The following is a 23664-nucleotide window of genomic DNA, read 5'->3' on the forward strand; positions in this document are numbered from 1 at the left end:
TTTTAACGGGGTTGCTAATATTGACGATAGCGCTGCAAATCCCACCCAGAGACAGGCTACTAGCGTTAGCGACCAGCAGCTTCGGTCTTACTACATTTGCAAATAAGAGGCTGAACATTTGGATTCGGGCTGTCTTTGTTATGAAGTTGTGGGAGAGTCGTTTACTTTTTCGTTGCTGTTTGAAATTTCAGTTGGGGGCAAAAAAGGTTTAAATATGTGTGACCGCTAACGGTAGTAGTGTAACTGCCGAGGTCACCGTTAATGTTGGTGTTGACGCTACCTTGAGTGATTTGACTATTCCCTTATTACTAGTGTAAACTACTAACAAGACACGTTAGCCCCTAGCTAACGGGTCTGACCCTTTAGCCGAGCGGTTAGTGATGTCGCCTTGTGGTGCAGTACACCCCGTACGAATCCCGCACCGGGCAAGAAAATAACCGTTTACATTGGTGGCAGCGGTGGGATCCGGAAGTGTGCAGATCCTCAGAAGTCTCTTCGGAGCGCGGGAATAACAAAGCGCGAGGGCGCGCTCCCGGGTAGGGTGACGACTGTAAACTACTAATAATACACGTTAGCCCCTAGCTAACGGATCTGACACTTTAGTCGAGCGGTTAGTGATGTCGCCTTGTGGTGCAGTACACCCCGTTTCGAATCCCGCACCGGGCAAGAAAATAACCGGTTACACTAAGTAACGTTAACATTAAAGCACATTAAGTTGCAGTTGTGTATGATATGGGCCGTACAATTAGCTTGCCTTGTCTATAACTTTAGCATCACATTTGACCAGTCCAGGTAGTCTAGCTTTATCACTCACCCGGTTCAATTTGTTTTCAGAATGACAATGAGAGATTTTGAGGAGAGAGATGCCCTTACTGCAGCTCAGCTTGAGGCAGGAGTCAGGTGCAGGTGGAGCTGGTCCCGGGTGAAGCTCGACTGCAAAAGTGTGGTCAATGGGAAGGAATATGTGTTCCCAATGTCCCAGTTCTTTAAAAAGATTGACAAGCCAGGCAAAGAAGGCGAAGAAGAAGTAATGTGCTTTTCTTGGGTGGGGTGGACAGGAAGAGAGGTATTATTTGTTTTATTTTTTAAATTTAATCTCTGCCCAACAGTGTTTGGTTCAATCTTGGCTTTTGGATTCATATTCCTGTTTCCTTCATGTTCGGTTGCATTCATATTTACTGCAGCTCCCTAGGTCTGCAGGTTATAAAATAAATGTGTGGCAAATAAAGAACTAGTGCTGCCCATAATATCTCTTTAAAAAACAAATGTCTCAATCATTTATATTCACTCATTGGATTGTTGTGTATTCTCTTCAGTTGTGGTTTCTCTCTCTCTTGGACACAGCTCTGCAATGTTTAAGTTCCCTAACTTTGTCCCCCTTACATTACTTTTGTAGCAGTAAGGTGAATACCAGGGTGAGTTTTTTCCCTATATCCTCATGCTAAAATCGACTCTACATCCATTTTAAAATTGATGTTTACCTTTTTTTTCCTGGGGGCACACCCCCAGACCCCCCATTAGGGTCCATGTTCTTGTCACTTTTTTCACCCCTGATGAGTCTGCACCCCTGTCTACCAACACGGGGCTCGCCGGTTCGAATCACCGTGTTACTTCTGGCTTGGTCAGGTGTCCCTACAGACACAATTGGCCATGTCTGCAGGTGGGAAGCCAGATGTGGGTATGTGTGCTGGTCGCTGCACTACTGCCTCCTCTGGTCGGGTCGGAGCGCCTGTTCGGAGGGGGGGGGACTGGGGGGAATGGCGTGATATGCTCACGCGCTACGTCCCCCTGCCGAAACTCCTCACTGTCAGGTGAAACGAAGCGCCTGGCGACTCCACATGTATTGGAGGAGACACGTGGTAGTTTGCAACCCTTCCCGGATTGGCAGAGGGGGTGGAGCAGCGACCGGGACGGCTTGCAAGAGTGGGGTAATTGGCCGGATACAACTGGGGAGAAAAAGGGTGGGGGAAAAAAAAACATGCGATGTAACAGACAACAGACAGGATCAATGTCCCCTGATTAGCAGAGGTCGACTGATGCGCTGAGGAACTGCACTGAATTCTGCAATGCATACCGGTGGACAGACCTACATGAGGTCACACCATGACCTGCGACACCCCATTGCTGGGGTGAATGAGGGGGTGTGGTTTGCCCTGGTGATGTAGCACTGTGGTGTCATTACCATGGCGACCACTGCTGAGGTGTGGAGGCAGTTGTTTACACATAGGCTCCTCTGAAGCTGTAAATCACAGCCTTGTTTTGAGGGTCTCAAAACCCTTTAAGATGGGCTCTGCTGCATAAGGATAGGGGCATACGGGGTGCAGAAGGGACTTGTAGGCTTTAGCACGGTTAACCCCTGTGGGATCGTCCTGACAGAGGATAATGAGGCGGTACTGTGTTCGCTCAGAAAACCAATTTAGACAACAAGCTTGCTTACTGTTACTTCATCCAAACTCAGGCGTCTAACAGTTACTATCTCCTCTAAAATCACTTGTTAAAATACACTTTTACTGCAAAGCCCTTCTGTTTTTCTTGGCTTGTTTGATGCTTGTTGACTGTCGGTTCCTTTGGCGGGGTCTATTACTGCTTAAACTGGTTATCTCTTCTATTAATTTTTTTGAAATAGTTTTAGTTTCCTTGGTTATAAAGTGCATTGCAACACTCTTTTGAAAACGTCTATTTAGCTATAATGATATTAACAGTAATAATAATATCAGAATCAGTACGGTACCAGTAAACAGGTCATCTATGGAAGAAATCCATTGCTATGCGTGACTATTCCTCTTTAACACTGACTTGAGACAATACAACAGCAAAATAGCTCACAGACCTGGGGTGGTACTGTGAAAGTCACGTAATTAGATTTTGTTTTACAGTTCATGAGTCAATTCAGAGTAGTGAACAATGGAGGGAGGTCGTCTTGCAATTTGTGATAATGAGTATAATTCAGAACCCTGCTCGGTGGAACATTGCACTGTCATGCAGGGTTTACATAATAAGGGATGAATGACACAGCGAGTTCGTTATGAATGGTATTTAGTGAAATGTTTTCCTGGAAAAAGGAACTGGCCGGAGCAGTGTGGAAGAGCATCTGAAGAGGTGGTATCGCTGTGTTGATACAACCCCAGCCAATACAATGAGAACCAAGGCAGCGAGCAGACTGTAATGCTGAAGACAGGAGAGCAAACATTTTTTTTTTCCCTCTGCGGGTTTGTAGTGTTGTTGACATGTTAGTGTCTGTCTGTGTATGTGTGTATGAGTGAGAGAGAGAGAGAGAGAGAGAGAGAGAGAAAGTTAAGGTCAAATTCGAGTCAGCTGGTGCCAAAAGCTGGACGGCATGATGCTTTCCATCTTGTCTGCAAAGAAACCAAGGGGCGCAAAGAGGGTGCTGAAGAACTGAAGAAGAGAGGAGAAAAAACAGAAAGGAATCTTGAATGTCTGTGAAATCTCTTCCCACTCTTGGATTAACTCCAAACAAAACACATTCAAATAATCCCACTTTCTTTTAACACACTTTTCGGCTATTTCGACTAACATTGCTGTCGAGATTAAATCTTCCGCCTCAAACCTCGAGGTAAAACCTTTATCTCGCTCCGCAGAAATTATTTTTCAACATGCGTTTTCAACATCCCCCCACAAAAGATCTTGTTTTTCATCCCTCCTCTTGACGACAAACTGATGTTCATACAGAGGATGTAATCACTCTGACTTGGCTGGCTATCGTGAATGTATAAAAAGAATAGGAAAAAGGGGTTGATCTTCTTTCTTTCTTTTTTTTTGGATCCCCCTCCTCTTTCTCCCCAATTGTACCCGGCCGATTACCCCACTCTTCCAAGCCGTGCCGGTCACCGCTCCACCCCCTCTGCCGATCCGGGGAGGGCTGCAGACTACCACATGCCTCCTCCGATACATGTGGAGTCGACAGCCACTTCTTTTCACCTGACAGCAAGGAGTTTCACCAGGGGGACGTAGCGCGGGGGAGGATCACGCTATTCCCCCCCAGTTCCCCCTCCCCCCTAATAGGCACCCCGACTGACCAGAGGACGCACTAGTGCAGCGACCAGGACACATACCCACATCTGGCTTCCCACTTACAGACATAGCCAATTGTGTCTGTAGGGACGCCTGACCAAGCCGGAGGCAACATGGGGATTCGAACCAGTGATAACTGTGTCGGTATGTAATGGAATAGCAGAGGTGGAAAAATCCGGTCCAGAAAGTAAAAACCCTAACTGTGTCTTTACTCCATCCATGTATTAAACCAGCTGAATTGGGGAACTAGTCAGTGCAATCTGATGGTTTAGTACATGGGTGGAGTAAAGACAGTTAGGGTTTTTACTTTCTGGACCAGGTTTTTCCACCTCTGCGGAATAGACCGCCACGCTACCCGGACACCCCCGGAAAACATCCTTGTGGGGTCAACACCTGTCTCACTTTCATGGTGGTTCCCTTCCAACCCATGTAGTGTTAGACTGGATGTGAGCCCAATTTAAATAGTTCCTTGATGTTTTTAATCTAACATGATGTTAGCCATGTTACCTTGTATACATTTGCTGGTCCTGTTCACACCTGTACAAAAAAAAATATTTAAATACGGGTTCTCTCTGTAACTTCTCGACGGTAAGCTTGATATATCGACACGTCAGCAATCTAAAAAAAAAAGTCTTATCGCCGGCCTTGCCACATAGTGTGCATGTCGAGCACTCCTAACATTATAATAGATATTCAGCCAGTATATTTTTCATGTCCGGTAGCTGTAAATAAAGGAGACGAAGATTCCTGCCACTGCCATCACCACCGTTCCTGTTTTGCCTTGCTTGGGCCTTTTCCTCAAGAGGAGAAGATTCAGAGAAATATCTGTTTTTCCTCAGGAAGTGATGAGGGCCTCTGTGCTCCTCCATCCATGGCTTTCATGTTCTCTCTATCTGTGCATTACACAAACCAGGCTCGCCTAGCCCACTGTAAAAACCCTATCTAAGCACAACCTTTCTCATAACAAAAGGATGAGCACTAGATGTTCTCTACACTCTTGTTTTTGCTACGAAGCCACAAGGCTGAGTAAAAGGGAGTACCTAATAAACAGGGGGACCATAAACAAAGGATTAGCCAAAGGGAGGAGCTAGCTAAACAACTTAAAACAGACAGCACAAGGCTACTTTTATAAATAAACAATAAAAAGCAAGTCAGGCAGACATCCATGGGGAGCAACACTGGAAAACTTTGTGTAAGGGTGGGCAATGATTCAGCTTTGTCGTTTATCGTACTTCAGTGGCATCGGGATTCAATTCAGACAGTTTCAGTGCACAAATTAACAGTAAAGAGAACCTATTTCTAAAACTTCTCACAAAATGACATCTGAAATATTCCAGGGAGTATTATTTGAAAATCAGTTTTGGTTTGATAATCTACTTTACATTTCCAAACAGGTCAATGTGATGAACCTGAGTTGGATTCTTAAATATGGTATTTTTGCATATGTAAGTGGATTTTGTGATATACATATCGATATTGTGTAAAATTCCCTCTGATGATATTTTCCATATTGCCCAGCACTGTGTGCTACGCTGTTGTGTTTGCTATGATAATATGCTTGTACTCTTGAATTGTGGTTAGCGATAGCTTTCAGTGATCTACAGCTGGTTTTGGAGGGAAACAGGGACTTTACTGGCCTGCGCTCCTACGAACCTGTAATCGTCGCTGACAGTGATGGAAGGCAGCAATTACCACCAGGGTTAAAAGGTTCGGGTTGCACTGGAGTAATAACATAAATATAATGCTGAGTTTGCGTCGCGTGAGAGTAACTGTACCTAAAAACTGCTGACTGGGAAAGGATATTAACACCAGCCTCCAAGTCTAGATATCAAGAAGGAAAGTCGGATTTTTTTATAGTCTCTAATTTCTTCCACATTGTGGAAGTGTGAAAAAGATTGCTGCAATTCAACAGAGTGAGCATCTAATAATCAAATTATAGCAAAGACAAGCCTTAATTATCTGGATATGCAATTTATGTAAAGAAGATAATATTGATTCATCATAAAATGTCCTAATGATGACAATGTGTACCACCATTAACACTGAATTTATAATTGCCACCTTGGGTGTAGGTGTGTTAAACATGTAAAAACTTGAAATACTTCCTTGTTGGGGTAACAAGATGCCTTATTTTTCCTCTGAAATGATATGACCACAGCATCGAACACAGATAGCCCATTACACACAAAAGAGCTGAGATTATCAACACCACTAACCTCTCAACCAACCTCAACACTCAACTAACACAAACTCTTCCATTGCTGTGTTAAAAGGTTTACTTGCGCAGTGCACCCACTAACAAACAACAACTATTATGGAGGAAGAAATGACAGAAAATAGATATGCACGGTCACAGAGCCATACTTACTGCTTTGGCAAAGACGCCCATGAGCTCAGGAAACTGGTGTGTAAGCATGGCCAGCATGGCGGTGAAGGAGCAGAGGCCTGCTGTGAAGAGGATGAAGAAGGGAAGCTCTTTCTTTGGATACACAGACACCTCATGGAAAGCTGGATGAGATAGCAAAGAAGACAGACAGAGAGAGAGAGACAGAGTAAGAGAGAAAGAGTGGGCATGTTTAGAGATGGAGAAAAAGGTTTGGGGTGGGAGGGTGGAAAAGAAAGGACAAAGGAAGAAGGAGGTGAATATATAAAGAGTAACCCCAATTGTCAAAATATAAACCCTCCAAAATTCACAGCCTGCAATTAAAGAAGATAATCTACTTCAACTCACAGGGCAATAGTTCCCTATCTGCTGTTTCTGTACATCCTGGGTAGGGGTAAAACAGGTGCCCCTTCTCCAGAGGATAGGGAATTATCCGGAAGGCTGAGAAGGAAAATACGAAGGAGAGAGAGAGAGACAGAGAGAGAAAGAGAGAGATAGTGACAGAGAGAGAAACTTGATTGATGAGTAACACACAAAGCATTATTATACACCAAAGTTATCAAAACATTTTGAACCAAAAATATTTACCAAAATCTTAGATGTTCCACAGCCAGCAAAAATTTCAACACAACTAAGGGGGTGGAATGGTATGCTAGATTGACAGAGTGACATGTTTATTTCATAATATTGTAATGGTTAGGACATCTGTCTCAGGATGTAGAACTGAGTCCCCAGAGAGTTGCTGTGCTCTTCCTCTCAGCCTCCACTCTGTTTCAGTGATGGACCAGATATACTGAAAGTGACAAATGATGCATTTCATTTGTCACTTCTATGGCACACTGCAGACAGGAAATTTGCCTCCAAACAGTTCATTTGTGACGCTAGAAACCTACAAAAAAACAGCTGTGTTTGGGTTGCTGGGTCCTCTGTTGACACTCCGAAACAGAAGATTCAGAGTAGGAGCGTCAAGGCAATTTGATGCCAACAGTTGATGCTTTTGGTACATGTCAGGCCATTTAAAACAACTGTTGTACTTCAAAACATGCACATTAAAAATGTTCTGCCTTAAGGGAAAAAAAAGAAGAGTTTAAAGGAAATGAACTATGTTAAAATATAAATCTTTTAAGCGATCTACATGGTTCAGCAGTACTTCGGAAGAATTTGAGTACTGGGTCGGTTGAGCTCCAAGAATTACCCTGTCACAAAAAGTAAAACATATAAGAGGTAAAAGTCATTAACTTTTCAGGCTTGGACATCCCCCTCCACGAGACAGGGCCATATTCCTGGTGGAGGGGGATTGAATAGGTGCGTTACTCTGAAGTGACAGGAGCGAGGGATTATCTCATAGCTCCATGGGTGATAAATCTCGTTTCTTCTCCATCTAAGTGCTGTTTTTCTTGTTTCTATCATTAATTGGTTATGATGGTACAGTATGCCTTTGAGCTGCTGGGACTTATAACCGACCTTTTTTTGGGGGGGGATTCCCCCCCCTTTTTCTTCCCAATCATACCCGGCCAATTACCCCATTCTTCCGAGCCATCCCGGTTGCTGCTCCATCCCCTCTGCTGAACCGGGGAGGGCTGCAGACTACCACATGCCTCCTCCGATACATGTGGAGTCACCAGCCGCTTCTTTTCACCTGACAGTGAGGAGTTTCGCCAGGGGGACGTAGTGCGTGGGAGGATCACACTATTCCCCCCAGTTCCCCCTCCCCCCTGTACAGGCGCCCCGACTGACTAGAGGAGGTGCTAGTGCAGCGACCAGGACACATACCCACATCTGGCTTCCCACCCGCAGACATGGCCAATTGTGTCTGTAGGGACGCCTGACCAAGCCGGAGGTAACACGGGGATTCGAACCGGGATCCCCATGTTGTAACCAACTTTTGACACGGAACTTTGTTGCCACTGGCATGTTGTTAAACTATTCTATGCTGTTTGAATAACTTTTTTTTTTGTGCCATAAGCCATAACGTAAGGCATCAAGACGCAGTGATCAGTTGTAAAGGCATTCTGCGAATGCTTGTGACAGACGATCCTTGGTTTCATCACTCTCATTCGGAAGGCCTATTTGATGGGAAGTGAATGACTTTGGAATATCTTTTTTCCCCTCTTGATTTATACTAAAATAGTATCTGTTTTCATTGTGGTTTTCATACTATAGGCCTACGGTTGACCATGATCTTTGAATGTTGAAGACTGGCTGTCACAATATATTGTTTTCAATTATTCATCTCATCCATCCATTATCCAAGCCGCTTATCCTGCTTAGGGTCGTGGGATGCTGGAGCCTATATTGTTCTCAATTATTCAGGGTAATTCAAATTTAACAATGCAATCACACTATCCCTTGTTAAACTTACAGACTGAGCTCTGCTTTGTCTTTATGTTTTTGTTTTTGCTAGGCCAGTTTGTGATAATCTTTTGAGTGTGTGTGTGTGTGTGTGTGTGTGTGTGTGTGTGTGTGTATTGCTGTCCTGCTGCCTACCCTTTATCCCAGCCCCCCCTTTTTTTCATGTACCCAGAACGTGATTGGTTGATGTACTTGTGTGAATATTTTGTTTCTTTATTTCTATCTCTGCATTATTAATACTGTGGCAGGAATGAGGAAAAACACATGAGACCAAGGCGAGTTTGATGTTTATTCCTCAACTCCAAAAACCAACTGCAGCAGGAACAACCCTGCACCGGCGAGCCCGGGAACATAAACCACGCCCCCTGCTCACAGTCCTGCTGGGTGAGAGGCATAGCCCCTAGTGTCCGCCACACAGCCCCCCCCCCCCGAACACCCAGAAGGGACTCCTGGAAAGAAAATTAGTGTCTCACTGGAGGCTTAAGCAGCCTGCCATAACGGCTACGCCGTCCCTCAGCCGAAACAGTAGGTGAAACACAGTCCAAAGCTGGCTGAGAAGCAGAACGCTGAACCCGTGAAGACACTGCCGGGGTCCTGGAAGGAGGACGACCCCGACGGGGAACCTGGGCCGGAAACACAACTTCGCCTGCCACCCTGTGCGCCGGTTTAAGCCTATCAAGCGTGACACGCTCCCTACGCCCACCCATATCTAGCACAAAACCCTTAGGACCCGTCTCAAGAACCCGAAATGGGCCATCGTATGGGGGTTGGAGGGGCGAGCGGTGAGCATCATGCCGTACAAAAACAAAACGAGCCGACATGAGCTCCGCAGGCACGAACGACCGCGGAAAACAGTGGTGAACGGGGCCTGGAACTCGAGTGCTGTCGGACAAAAAAGGATAAACGGCTGGACGGGGTCGAGGAGCGGAACTCCCAGGCAAAAATTCCCCAGGGATGCGGAGCGGCTGACCGAGCACCAGCTCAGCGGGTGACGCGTCGAGGTCCTCCTTAGGAGCCGAACGCAACCCGAGCATAACCCAAGGTAAACGATCCACCCAGTTACCATCCGAGAGCGCAGCGCTGCCTTGAGCGACCGGTGAAAACGTTCACACAAGCCGTTAGCCTGAGGGTGATACGCGGTAGTGCGGTGTACCTGCACACCCAAGGATCGCGCAAGTGCCGACCAGAGCTCTGACATGAACTGGGGGCCCCGGTCTGAGGTGATATCTGACGGAGTGCCGAAACGGGCGACCCAGGAGGAAAGAAAAGCACGTGCAACATCCGAGGATGTTGTGGAGGATAGAGGGACAGCCTCTGGCCACCTGGTGGTCCGATCTACCATTGTGAGCAGGTGCGTAAAACCCTGTGAAGAAGGTAGAGGGCCCACCAGGTCCACATGCACGTGGTCGAAACGTCTGGCCGGGATCGGAAACGGTTCGAGGGGCGATTTAGTGTGCTGGTGGACCTTAGCGCACTGGCATGCTACACATGCAGCTGCCCACCCCTTGACGTCCTTGCGGAGGCCAGGCCAGACGAACTTGGAACCGACCAACTTCACCGACGCCCGAACTCCAGGGTGCGAGAGGGAGTGAATCGAATCGAAAACTCGACGGCGCCAGGCCACTGGAACAACGGGGCGGGGACGGCCGGGGAGACATCGCAGAGGGGGGCAGGACTGCCTTCCTGCATCACAGCATCCTCTAGCTTGAGACCGGTACGCGTTGACCTAAGGGCAAGGACGTCCAGGTCGCTGGGCTGGTCGGCAGCCATAGCGGAGAAATCCACACCGAGGTGCACAGGACACACAAGCACACGCGACAGACAATCAGCAACAGGGTTGGACTTCCCGGCCACATGCTGAATGTCCGTTGTGAACTCGGAGATCGCCGCTAGGTGGCGCTGTTGACGAGCAGACCACGGCTCAGTCACCTTGGACATGGCAAAAGTCAGCGGCTTATGATCCACATAAGCCGTGAATAGACGACCCTCCAGCAGGAAGCGGAAATGCCGGGTTGCAAGGTGCAGTGCCAGCAACTCCCGGTCAAAAACGCTGTACTTGCGCTCGCTATCCCGCAGTTTGCGGCTAAAAAATGCGAGTGGCTGCCACACATTCGCCACATGCTGTTCAACCGCAGCCCCCACGGCTATATCAGACGCATCGGTTGTTAAAGCTATGGACGCCGTGGGTGTGGGATGGGCGAGGAGGGCAGCGTTAGCCAGGGCGCACTTAGCTCCGTCAAAAGGCCTGGACCTGTTCGGGAGTCCGGTCGACAGGGTCGTTAGCCTTCTTAAGCCGCAGGGCTTCGTAAAGTGGCTGAAGGAGGTGGGCAGCGTGAGGGAGGAAACGGTTATAGAAATTCACCATGCCCAAGAATTCCTGCAATGCCTTAACAGAGACTGGGCGGGGAAATTCCGCCACCGCTTGCACCTTAGAAGGCAACGGGACCGCGCCTTGCGGCGAAATGCGGTGACCCAAGAAGTCAATCACCGGCAGTCCAAACTGACACTTGGCCGGGTTGACTATCAGGCCGTGTTCGTCCAGACGACGGAAAACCTGTTTCAGGTGCGCCAGGTGCTCTTCAGCTGACGGACTGGCCACTAATATGTCGTCGAGATAAACGAACACGAAAGCAAGGTCATGCAACACCGAGTCCATCAGCCTCTGAAAGGTTTGCGCTGACCCCTTCAAGCCAAAAGGCATGCGCATGAACTCAAAAAGCCCAAACGGGGTGATCACTGCGGTCTTGGGCACGTCCTCTGCGCGCACGGGAACCTGATGATAGCCGCGCACCAGGTCCACCTTAGAGAAATTAGTGGTACCTGCCAGGCGTATGGAAAAGTCCTGTATGTGTGGGATGGGATAGCGGTCATTGGCGGTGACGTTGTTCAGGCGGCGAAAATCGCCGCAAGGCCGCCACAACCCATCCGCCTTGGGCACCATGTGAAGCGGCGAGGCCCACGGGCTGTTGGAACGCCTCACTATACCCAGACGCTCCATGAAGGCGAACTCCTCCTTAGCTATAGCTAATTTTACCGCGTCGAGGCGCCGCGCGCGCGCAAAAACTGGCGGTCCCAGAGTGGGAATGATATGTTCTACCCCGTGTTTAGTAACCGCGGTGGAAAAGGCAGGTGTAGTCACCGATGGAAAATCCGCCAGCAAACGCCGAAAAACATCCCCTAATGCTAAAAAGTTAGCGTGTGTTAACGGCCCGGCTCCCCCTGTCTCGCACGGAACAGTGGCGAAAGACACAGCATCAATTAAACGGCGGTTTGCAACATCAACCAGCAGACCATTAGCACACAGAAAATCCGCGCCGATAATAGGAACAGTAATGGCGGCCACTACAAAGTCCCACTCAAAATGGCGCCCGTGGAAGCAAACAGTCACCAACCTTGTGCCAAACGTCGCAATGGACGAACCGTTAGCTGCACTTAACTGTGGGCCGCCGCCTTCGGCCGACCTGTCTGTCTTAGCAGGAGGGAGTAGGCTCTTTTGCGAGCCTGAGTCCACCAGAAACCGTCTTCCTGACATCGTGTCTTTAATGAAGAGCAGCTCACTACGTCCGCCAGCGCCCACAGCTGCTACTGAGCGCTGGCCCTGGAGTTTCCCGCCGCCTCAAACGTGCCCGGAGGGATGCAGCGCCTCGCTTTGCCGCCGAACCGCTGGTGGAAGAAACAGAGGCCTCTCCCGCGCCGTCTCCGGGCAGTCACTTCAGCCACCACTGCCGGGTCCGCGTCCTCCGACGTTGGCTGTAGAGGCTCCGATGCCACACTCTGCACAGAGAACCGTCTGGTAGCCAGCAGGACCCGATTGGCCTCCTCAGCCAAACCTCGGCAGTCACCAGCGGCCAGACACGGGGAGTTAGCCAAAGCCGCGCGCACAGGAGACGGGAGCTGGCGCAGGAAAACGTGCGGGAAAAGGAACCCACCTTCGTCTGAGCCTAGCAGCGACAGCATATTGTCCATGAGATCCACAGCCGTCCCGTCGCCCAAACCGGAGAGGGAAAGGATTCTATCTGCCCTCTCTGCGGTAGATAGGCTGTACCTCCGGAGCAGAAGATGTTTGAGGGCGACGTATTTATCGTGTTGCGGAGGGGCGCGCAACAGCTGCATGGCCCGGCGTGTGGACTGCTGGTCCAGCGCAGCGACGACCAAATAGTACCTGGAGTCGTCCGCGGAGATTCCACGCAGGTGGAACAGCGCCTCGACATGCTGGAACCACGAGGCCGGGTCGCTCTGCCAGAACTCTGGGAGTTTCACAGCCGCGGCGAGAACGGCCGGCTGTGAGAGTTGGGGCGGCGTGGCCGAAGTGGATTCACACTCCTCTTCGGCTCCAAACATGTTCAATTCGGGGTCACCAATGTGGCAGGAATGAGGAAAAACACAGGAGACCAAGGCGAGTTTGATGTTTATTGCTCAACTCCAAAAACCAGCTGCAGCAGGAACAACCCTGCACTGGCGAGCCCGGGAACATAAACCACGCCCCCAGCTCACAGTCCTTCTGGGTGAGAGGCATAGCCCCTAGTGTCCGCCACAATACTACAAAAGGCCTATTTGTTATTCACCTGAATATTAGGAGCTTACTTTCTAAAATTGATATCTTAAGAACCTGGCTTGTTTATAATAAACCTAGTGTAATTAAACTTTGAGACATGGTTGAATAGTAACATCTCTGACAGTGAAATTAAACTTGACAACTATGTTTTGTACAGAGCCGATCGGGGTGCTAGAGGAGGAGTGGCTACATATGTTTCTTCAAATTTGTCTCCTAAGCTTGTTATACCAAAAGAGAATCCGGTAACGCTTCTTATGAAGCTTACATATATAACGCCCTATAAGCATCTATAACGCCCTATAAATGTAGCTATATGTCATTGTAATATTCATTATAACCATGTATACGCCCTCACAACACCTCATAACCACCTTTATGATACATTATGTCAATTTAAGACGGATTTATTATAAATATATTATAAATATGTCATCATTAGCCTGTTTATCTGTCAAATGTCATAATGCATCATAGCCAACTTGTTTTGCTGAAGTTTTGTAGAGATGCATAATGAGATTTCAGTGCTATTTCACAGTCTTCAGCCACAACCATTAGTCATTGTAATACACATTATAGGAACGTATGGGCGTTATAGATGCAATAGATGCTTATAGGGTGTTATAGATGCAAGCTTCATTAAAAGTGTTACTGAGAATCCTATGTATTTTGTATGTCTCTGTTAAAATAATTTTTCATGAAAACAAACAATTGACTATAGGAAATATTTACAGACCTCCAAATGGTTCCTCAGAATCTACAAAGTCTATTTTGTCTACCATTAACTCTTTAAGTTGTCCAAATGAAATTATTATACTGGGTGACGTTAACAACAATTGGCTAGAGCAGGGGTCAGCAACCTATGGCACGTGTGCCCATGGTGGCCCGTGAGGCCATTAACATGGGGACTGCATTGCTATACAATAAATGTTTTTAACATAAAATATAGCCTAGTGGTGAACTAAACGAACAATTCAATTTAAAATAACACCGAAATAATTAGTCTCAAAATACACCACTATTTTAGACAGCAAGAGAGTGCACACAACCGACATGGTCTATCATGCCCCTCCTCCCCCTCCCTCTGACCTGCCCACAAGCGCAGTATTACAGCGGTAGTGACAATGTAGCATAGCTAGCTCGCTTTCTGTTTTGCTTTATGTCACGAACAATTGACGATGGCAGAAGCAATACTGTCTAATATACGCCTTTTTCAGCCATCTTGAACAAACAAATTTGGATTTGTTTCACAAATGGACTGAGTTGTGTGCACTCTCTGCTGTGAAAACGTTGTGTCAAACTTCAAGTGTAAAATGTCGTTTTAAAACAAGGCAGGAGAAAAACTTCAAGGTAAGGCTGACAAAGCTGAATACATTCAGAGGGCAGCGGCTCAGTATGGGAAGCAAAGCAGTGTGTTTACAACCTGATGTGCCACCCAAAACCAAGCTACAGAGGGCAGCTATAAAGTCGTACAGTGCATTGCTTAACACAGGGAGCCATTCTCCGATGGAGAGTATATAAAGAAGGCTTTCCTCAGCAGTTCGCAGGTCATATTTGATGGGTTACCAAACAAAGACACAGATCATCGAAAGAATCAAAGAAATTCCCGTTTCTGTGAGAACTGTAGAGAGACGTATTACAGACATGGCTGAAAACGTAAGACACCAGCAAACTCCTGCATTGAAAGATGCGTTGGTATTCACCGTAGCGCTTGACAGTGTTCAATATCTAGCAGTGGTTACCAGATAATGTGACAAACAACGGTCGCACTAAATTGGTAAAAGTGAATTAATTTTATTTTTTTCCTTAATAATCTTCATACATTTGCACAAATAATAATTGTGTGTGTGTGTGTGTGTGTGTGTGTGTGTGTGTGTGTGTGTGTGTGTGTGTGTGTGTGTGTGTGTGTGTAGAGTGCAGAATTCAGATGGGGAGACAAGCAGCAGCAGTAAATAAATACAGTGGTACTTGAAAGCTTGTGAACCCTTTAGAATTTTCTATATTTCTGCATAAATATGACCTAAAACATCATCAGATATTCACACAAGTGCTAAAAGTAGATAAAGAGAACCCAATTAAACAAATGAGACAAAAATATTATACTTGGTCATTTATTCATTGAGGAAAATGATCCAGTATTACATACTATATGTGAGTGGCAAAAGTATGTGAACCTCTAGGATTAGTAGTTAATTTGAAGGTGAAATTAGAGTCAGGTGTTTTCAATCAATGGGATGACAGTCAGGTGTGAGTGGGCACCCTGTTTTATTTAAAGTGATACTGACATCAAAATCTGAAAATTCCTATTGATAGGCTATGTTCCGAGATGGAATGTGACCACGGAGAAATTCAGTGGCCAAAACAGGATGCGTCTGCGGCCACTCGAGAGAGATCTGTGATTGACTGTAGATGGTGTCCAATGTCAAATTGTGCCGGTGTATACGTAGACACCAGTCAATTTGCATACAGGGTGTGTCCGTAGTGAGACGCTATAAAACCACGGAGAAGCCGTTCTTTCACCCCCTCCTGCTAGCTACTTTGCTTGAGTTTGTGCTATTTTGCCGAGACTTTATTATCGATCTTGCTACGACGTATTGCTATCTATCTATATATCTACCTATCTATTTATCTAACAGTTATTTGTATCACTGAATTCTCTTCCTCGAAACTGTAATCCTCACAGAGGATCTCCCTCTCACTCTCATTATCTGACATTTTTTGTAAATAACAAGTGATGAGCGGTACTGAGCCCCATCCACCCAGGCAGACAGTAGCCAATAGCTTTGAGTTCTTAAAACCACACCTGTTTTCGGTTGGGATTCAAACTCCCAATGTTAAAAAACGTGTTCAGAAAGTGCATGTCAGTCTCTCTTTAAAGAACAGGGATCTATCAAAGTCTGATCTTCGCAACACATGTTTGTGGAAGTGTATCATGGCAAGAACAAAGGAGATTTCTGAGGACCTCAGAAAAAGCGTTGTTGATGCTCGTCAGGCCGGAAAAGGTTACAAAACCATCTCTAAAGAGTTTGGACTCCACCAATCCACAGTCAGACAGACTGTGTACAAATGTAGGAAATTCAAGACCATTGTTACCCTCCCCAGGAGTGGTCAACCATCAAAGATCACTCCAAGAGCAAGGCGTGTAATAGTCGGCCAGGTCACAAAGGAACCCAGGGTAACTTCTAAGCAACTACAGGCCTCTCTCACATTGGCTAATGTTAATGTTCATGAGTCCACCATCAGGAGAAGACTGAACAACAACGGTGTACATGGCGAGGTTCCAAGGAGAAAGCCACTGCTCTCCAAAAAGAACATTGCTGCGCGTCTGCAGTTTGCTAAAGATCCCGTGGACAAGCCAGAAGGCTATTGGAAAAATGTTTTGTGGACAGATGAGACCAAAATAGAGCTTTTTGGTTTAAATGAGAAGCGTTATGTTTGGAGAGAGGAAAACACTGCATTCCAGCACAAGATCCTTATCCCATCTGTCAAACGTGGTGGTAGTATCATGGTTTGGGCCTGTTTTGCTGCATCTGAGCCAGGATGGCTTGCCATCATTGATGGAACAATGAATTCTGAATTATACCGCGAATTCTTAAGGAAATGTCAGGACATCTGTCTGTGAACTGAATCTCAAGAGAATGTGGGTCATGCAGCAAGACAACGACCCTAAGATAGATAGATAGATACGATAGTTTTATTAGCCACACAACCAAGGCCGGTGGAATTTGTTTTTGGTACACTTTAAACTCTGCAGCACAATACATACATGGACAACAACAGACACTCCACATATTATCACAAACAATACAGTTACACAATAACAGAAGTATACATATCACGCATAACAATTAGGTGAATGGTGGTGTTTATGCCAATGGTGTGTGAGGAGGGGACTATAGGGAGGAATTCAGCATCCTTATGGCTAGGGGAAAAAAACTGTTTGTGAAGCGTTTAGTCTTAGTGGACAGTGACCTGTAGCGCCTCCCTGAGGGAAGGAGCTGGAAGAGGTGATGAGCAGGATGTGAGGGGTCAGAGATGATCTTCTTTGCTTGATTTACAGTCTGGTTAGTAAGCACACAAGTTGTTCTACCAAAGAATGATTAAAGAAGAATAAAGTTAATGTTTTGGAATGGCCAAGTCAAAGTCCTGACCTTAATCCAATCGAAATGTTGTGGAAGGACCTGGAGCGAGCAGTTAATGTGAGGAAACCCACCAACACCCCAGAGTTGAAACTGTTCTGTACGGAGGAATGGGCTAAAATTCCTCCAAGCCGATGTGCAGGATTGATCAACAGTTACCAGAAACGTTTAGTTGCAGTTATTGCTGCACAGGGGGGGGGGGGGGGGGTCACACCAGATACTAAAAGCAAAGGTTCACATACTTTTGCTACTCACAGATATGTAATATTGGAACATTTTCCTCAATAAATAAATGACCAAGTATAATATTTTTGTCTCATTTGTTTAATTGGGTTCTCTTTATCTACTTTTAGGACTTGTGTGAAAATCTGATGATGTTTTAGGTCATATTTATGCAGAAATATAGAAAATTCTAAAGGGTTCACAAACTTTCAAGCACCACTGTAAATAGATAAATGCTCCTTACGGAAATTAACTGGCACTCGGGTCTGTAATTTTTTTCAAACTCTGTAAAGTGGTACGGTACATCCAAAAGGTTGCCGGCCCCTGGCGAGATCATTCATCTCTCAATGATCAAAACCTATTTGCCAGTACAAACCTAACTCAACTCATAAGTGAGCCTACCAGAGTTAATTCCAAGTCCTTGTTAGATTGGATTCTTGTCACCTAACCTGATAGAATTATAAAATCTGGGTTATTATCTGATTGTTTTAGTGACCATTCCATTATTCTCTGTGGAAGATTAAAAATAAGTATGTCTTCCTTCAAGATGTATTAAGGTAAGACTGTAAAAATATTAATACTGAACCTTTCATTAAAAATTTAACTGCTATAAATTGGGACAGGTTTGAGCTAATACCTTTTGTTGAAGATGCATGGAACTTCTTTTATACTGAGTTTATTAATGTTATAGACAAATATGCTCCCTGGACAACAATTGAAGTTACAGGTGGACATTTACCTTGGATTAATGGTGATCGTGTAAGTCTCTTTAAACAGAGTGATAAGGCCTGGGAAAAATATCGCTCGACAAAGAATTCGGCTGATTGGAATGCATATAAAAATTTAAGGAATAATATGTACAACCAAAACAAGAAATGCTAAATCTAATTATTATAAATATTCTTTAGCTAATGATTTTTATAACCCTAAACAGTTTTGGAACAGAATCAACAGTACAATCAGTAAGTACACCAAAAGTTCTACTACTCACATTAGAATTAATAATGTTGTTGTTAATGATCGCTTTATAACTGCCAATGCCTTCAGCCGGCACTTTTCCTGTGTCAGCAGTTCACAATTATCTGATTTTCTCTATTCTGATATTTCATTGAATAACTCTAAATGTGCAGCTCCTCCTCCTTTAGAAGATTCCATCCAATTGATATTCAGCAGGTTTTGTGATCTAAGCTCAGGTATTTGTGCTGGTCCAGATGGTTTGGAGATTAAGTTCATCAAGCTTGCCTCTCATGTTCTGGCATATCCTCTGTCTTACTCATTTAATTTATCTTTATCTACATGTGAGGTTCCATCAATTTAAAAATGTGCCAGAGTTACCCCACTGCATAAAGGTAGTGACCCTCTTGATCTCAATAACTATAGACCTATTTCCATTATTAACAGTATAGCAAAAGTGTTTGAAAAGTTAATTTCTAATCAACTATCTCAATACGTTAATGACTTTCACATCTTATCTCCATACCAATCTGGTTTCAGACCTAACTTCTCTACAACCACTGCTCTTTTAAAATTCACCAGTGATGTATCCTCTTCATTGGACAATATGCTCACAGGCAGAATATTTATAGATCTTACTAAGGCTTTTAACATGGTTGATCACTACCTCCTCCTTGACAAACTTTATGCTATTGTTCTTTCAAAACATTCTTTACTTTGGTTTAATTCATATCTTCACCATAGACGTCAATGTGACTCTGCAGGGCAGTCAGTCTGATTTTATGATACGGGAAAAAGCTGTGCCACAAAGTTAAACTCTAGGGCCATTGCTGTTCTCCGTTTTTATTAACGATCTCCCACAAATATGCTCTGATTGTCATATTCAATTATATGCAGATGATATTGTGATTTATTCCTCCAAGCCTGACATCTCACAAATCCAGTGAGGAGTTTCGCCAGGGGGACGTAGTGCGTGGGAGGATCACATCATTCCCCCCAGTTCCCCTTCCCCCCCGAACAGGCGCCCCGACTGACCAGAGGAGGTGTCAGTGCGGCGACCAGGACACACACCCATATCTGGCTTCCCACCTGCAGATATGGCCAATTGTGTCTGCACGGACGCCTGACCAAGTTGGAGGTAACACGCGGATTCGAACCGGCTATCCCCATGTTTGTAGGCAACATAATAGACCGCCACGTCACCTGGATGCCCTCTCATGTGTTTTTGATGTGTTTTTTCCCGTTTTTCTCTTATTGTTCACAGTAGTTAAGTTTGTATTGTGCAGCACAACTTGAATTGAAATTGAACTATACAGTACAGTGGGAAGTGAGTTTGGAATGTATAGTAGCTGAATTAACTTAAAAAGAGTAGGTGAGAAGGAGTAGGAAAAAATAAGTGTATACTTCCTCCTACTCCTTTTTGAACATGTAACAAATAATCTGATGCATACGGAGATTTGTTCGCTGAGTTTGATGTATGGATTTGTTGATCACTTCAGATTATTGGCAATGGCATATCTGTGTTATATCGTGCTGATTTACATGTTCGAAATAAATCATCATTCATTCATTCTTTTACCTAACTTCAAACAACTTGCTCTTGCTTCTGATTATATTTGAGATATGGAAAACATTATCTGCAATGTGTAGGTGCCCATTAATGTATGTATAGGTATATGCACATTTACTGTATGTATTTTGGCATTTTAGGGGAACCAGTGGGTGGAGGGAGTGGCTAGCTTTGGGAGAACTTTTGTCTGTGTATGTGTGAATGATATGTGTTGATTGCTTTATGTACTGTATTTTCTTTATATTTGTGTTAAGGACACCTTTGAAAACAAGATTGTTCATCTCAAGGGGTTCATCCTTCTAATAAATGTTTTTCAATTTGTTTGGCAAGTTTAAACAGATGTGCGGATACCATCACCTGATTGAACAATGGGGTGGAGTGATTGCCTAAAGGTGAAGAGGTGACTGTGACTGGTGGCAAAAGAAAAGAAAAAATAAAGTCTTACTGATTGGCCCTGCATTGAGAGCCTTATTAGGTATGATTCATCAACATGTTTTAATGCAAAATTTCTAGTTGTGCATAAGAAAACATGAATGGAAATGCCAGAATAATAATAATAAAAAAAGGGACTAAATATGGCACTAAAGATTTTATGCTTGCTTAAAGTGGAAAAGTTGACGTCTCGATAGAGAAAATGCGATACAGGGTGATGGAAACTGATTTTTTTTCTCTAATAAATGTTGTCATAGAACATCGTTACATCGTGTGGCTGTGCCTAACCATAAACAATTATGGTGGATGGCGAAACCAGTGAAATTGTGGGATGCACAGTCTAATGTTGGTTTGCTCAATGTTCATCACATACGGTTCCCAGCTGATGGTTTGTTTGTCTGTTGCTCTGCTTGCATTTAACCTCCCCCCCCCCCGTTTTCTTCCCAATTATCTACTACAACTTTTGGCTGCTCCCGTTAGGGGTCGCCACAGCGGATCATCCGTTTCCATTTCTTCCTGTGCTCTACATCTTCCTCTGTCACACCAGCCACCTGCATGTCTTCCTTCACCACATCCATAAACCTCCTCTTTGGCCTTTCTCTTTTCCACTTCCCAGGCAGCTCCATATTCAGCATCCTTCTCCTAATATACCCAGCATCTCTCCTCCATACGTGTCCAAGCCATCTCGATCTTGCCTCTCTAGTTTTGTCTCCAAACCGTCCAACCTGAGCGGTCCCTCTAATATAATCGTTCCTAATCCTGTCCTTCTTTGTCACTCCCAATGAAAGTCTTAGCATCTTCAACTCTGCCACCTGCAGCTCTGCCTGCTGTCTTTTCATCAGTGCCACTGTCCCCAAACCATATAACATATAGCTGGACTTACAACCATCTTGTAAACCTTCCCTTAACTCTTACTGGTACCCTTCTGTCGCAAATCACTCCTGACACTCTTTTCCACCCACTCCACCCTGCCTGCACTCTCTTCTTCACTCCCCGTTACTTTGGACAGTTGACCCCCAAGTAATTAAACGCATACACCTTCGTCACCTCTACTCCTTGCATCCTCACCATTCCACTGTCCTCCCTCTCATTCACGCATATGTATTCCGTCTTGTTCCTACTGACGTTCATTCCTCTTCTCTCCAGTGCATACCTCCACCTCTCCAGGCTCTCCTCAACCTGCACCCTACTCTCACTACTGATCACAATGTTATCTGCAAACATCATAGTCCATGGAGACTCCTGCCTGATCTCGTTCGTCAACCTGCCTATCACCATTGCAAACAAGAAAGGGCTCAGAGCCGATCCTTGATGTAATCCCACCTCCACCTTGAACCCATCTGTCATTCCAACCGCACACCTCACCATCATCACACTTCCCTCATACATATCCTGCACCACTCCTACATACTTCTCTGCAACTCCCGACTTCCTCATACAAAACCACACCTCCTGTCTCGGTATCCTGTCATATGCTTTCTCTAAATCCACAAAGACAATATAACTCCTTCTGACCTTCTCTATACTTCTCAATCAACATTCTCAAAGCAAACATCACATCTGCTGTGCTCGTTTGTGGCATGAAACCATACTGCTGGCTTACTAATTGTCACCTCTCCTCTTAATCTAGCTTCTATTACTCTTCCCCATATCTTCATGCTGTGGCTGATCAACTTTATACCTCTGTAGTTGCTACAGCTCTGTACATCGCCCTTGTTCTTGAAAATCGGTACCAGTATGCTTCTTCTACACTCCTCAGACATCCTCTCACTTTCCAAGGTTTTGTTAAACAATATAGTTAAAAACTCCACTGCCATCTCTCCTAAACATCTCCATGCCTCCACAGATATGTCATCAGGACCAACTGCCTTTCCACTCTTCATCCTTTTCATAGCTACCCTCACTTCCTCCTTGCTAATTCACCACACTTCCTGATTCACTTTCTCCACATCATCCAACCTTCTCTCTCTCTCTCTCTCTCTCTCTCTCTCTCTCTCTCTCTCTCTCTCTCTCTCTCTCTCTCTCTCTCTCTCATTTTCTTTATTCAACAGCCCCTCAAAGTACTCCTTCCCCCTTCTCAGCACACTCCTCACTTGACAGCACATTTCCATCTCTATACTTGATACAAGTCTTTTTCTCCTTCCTTAGTGTCTAACCTCTCATACAACTCACCATATGCCTTTTCCTTTGCCACCTCTCTCTTCGCTTTACGCTGCATCTCCTTGTACTCCTGTCTACTGTCTTCATCTCTCTGACTATCCCACTTCTTCTTTGCCAACCTCTTCCTCTGTATACTTTGCTGTACTTCCTCATTCCACCACCAAGTCTCTTTGTCTTCCTTCCTCTGTCCTGATGACAAACCAAGTTACCTTCCTAGCTGTCTCCCTCACTATTTCTGCAGTGGTTGCCCAGCCATCTGACAACTCTTCACTACCACCCAGTGCCTGTCTTAACTCCTCCCTGAACTCCACACAACAGTCTTCCTTCTTCAACTTCCACCATTTGAACTTTGGCTTCACTCGCTTCCTCTTCTTGGTCTCCAAAGTCATCCTACAGGTCACCATCCAATGCTGCCTAGCTACGTTCTCCTCTGTCACCACCTTGCAGTCTCCAATCCCTTTCAGATCGTGCCTTCTACATAAGATATAGTCCACCTGTGCGCACTTTCCTCCACTCTTATGCATCACCCTGTGTTCCTCCCCCGTCTTGAAATATGTATTCACCACAGCCATTTCCATCCTTTTTGCAAAATCCACCACCATCTGTCCTTCCGCATTTCTCTTCTTGACACCATACCTACCCATCACCTCCTCATCACCTTGTGGTTTGTTTCCTTCACCAACATGCCCACTGAAGTCCGCTCCCATCACCACTCTGTCCTCCTTGGGTACACTCTCCACCACTTCACCCAACTCACTCCAGAATTCTCCTTTCTCTTCCATCTCACACCCAGCTTGCGGGGCATATGCACTGATAACATTCAGCATACACCTTCGATTTCCAGCTTCATACTCATCACTCTGTCTGA

The 23664-nt window shown here is 45.3% G+C and overlaps 1 protein-coding gene across 5 annotated transcripts in view; it reads right to left on the reverse strand.

The window, feature by feature from the left end:
• Nucleotides 1–23664, reverse strand: part of st7l (suppression of tumorigenicity 7 like) — a 55536-nt gene that overhangs the window by 3940 nt on the left and 27932 nt on the right. For 3 of the 5 annotated variants that reach the window (XM_056275206.1, XM_056275210.1, XM_056275208.1), the window contains exons 13-14: nt 6764–6856; nt 6401–6540 (exon numbers count right to left, since the gene is read on the reverse strand). In XM_056275206.1, the coding sequence (XP_056131181.1) occupies nt 6401–6540; nt 6764–6856 (233 nt within the window). Of the gene's footprint in view, nt 1–1481; nt 1947–3161; nt 3397–6400; nt 6541–6763; nt 6857–23664 lie in introns of those variants that run through there. The other 2 variants (XR_008809869.1, XM_056275207.1) reach the window with 2 other exon arrangements.

This window comes from Lampris incognitus, chromosome 2, assembly GCF_029633865.1.
Source record: "Lampris incognitus isolate fLamInc1 chromosome 2, fLamInc1.hap2, whole genome shotgun sequence".
NCBI classification, from domain to species: Eukaryota; Metazoa; Chordata; class Actinopteri; order Lampriformes; family Lampridae; genus Lampris; species Lampris incognitus.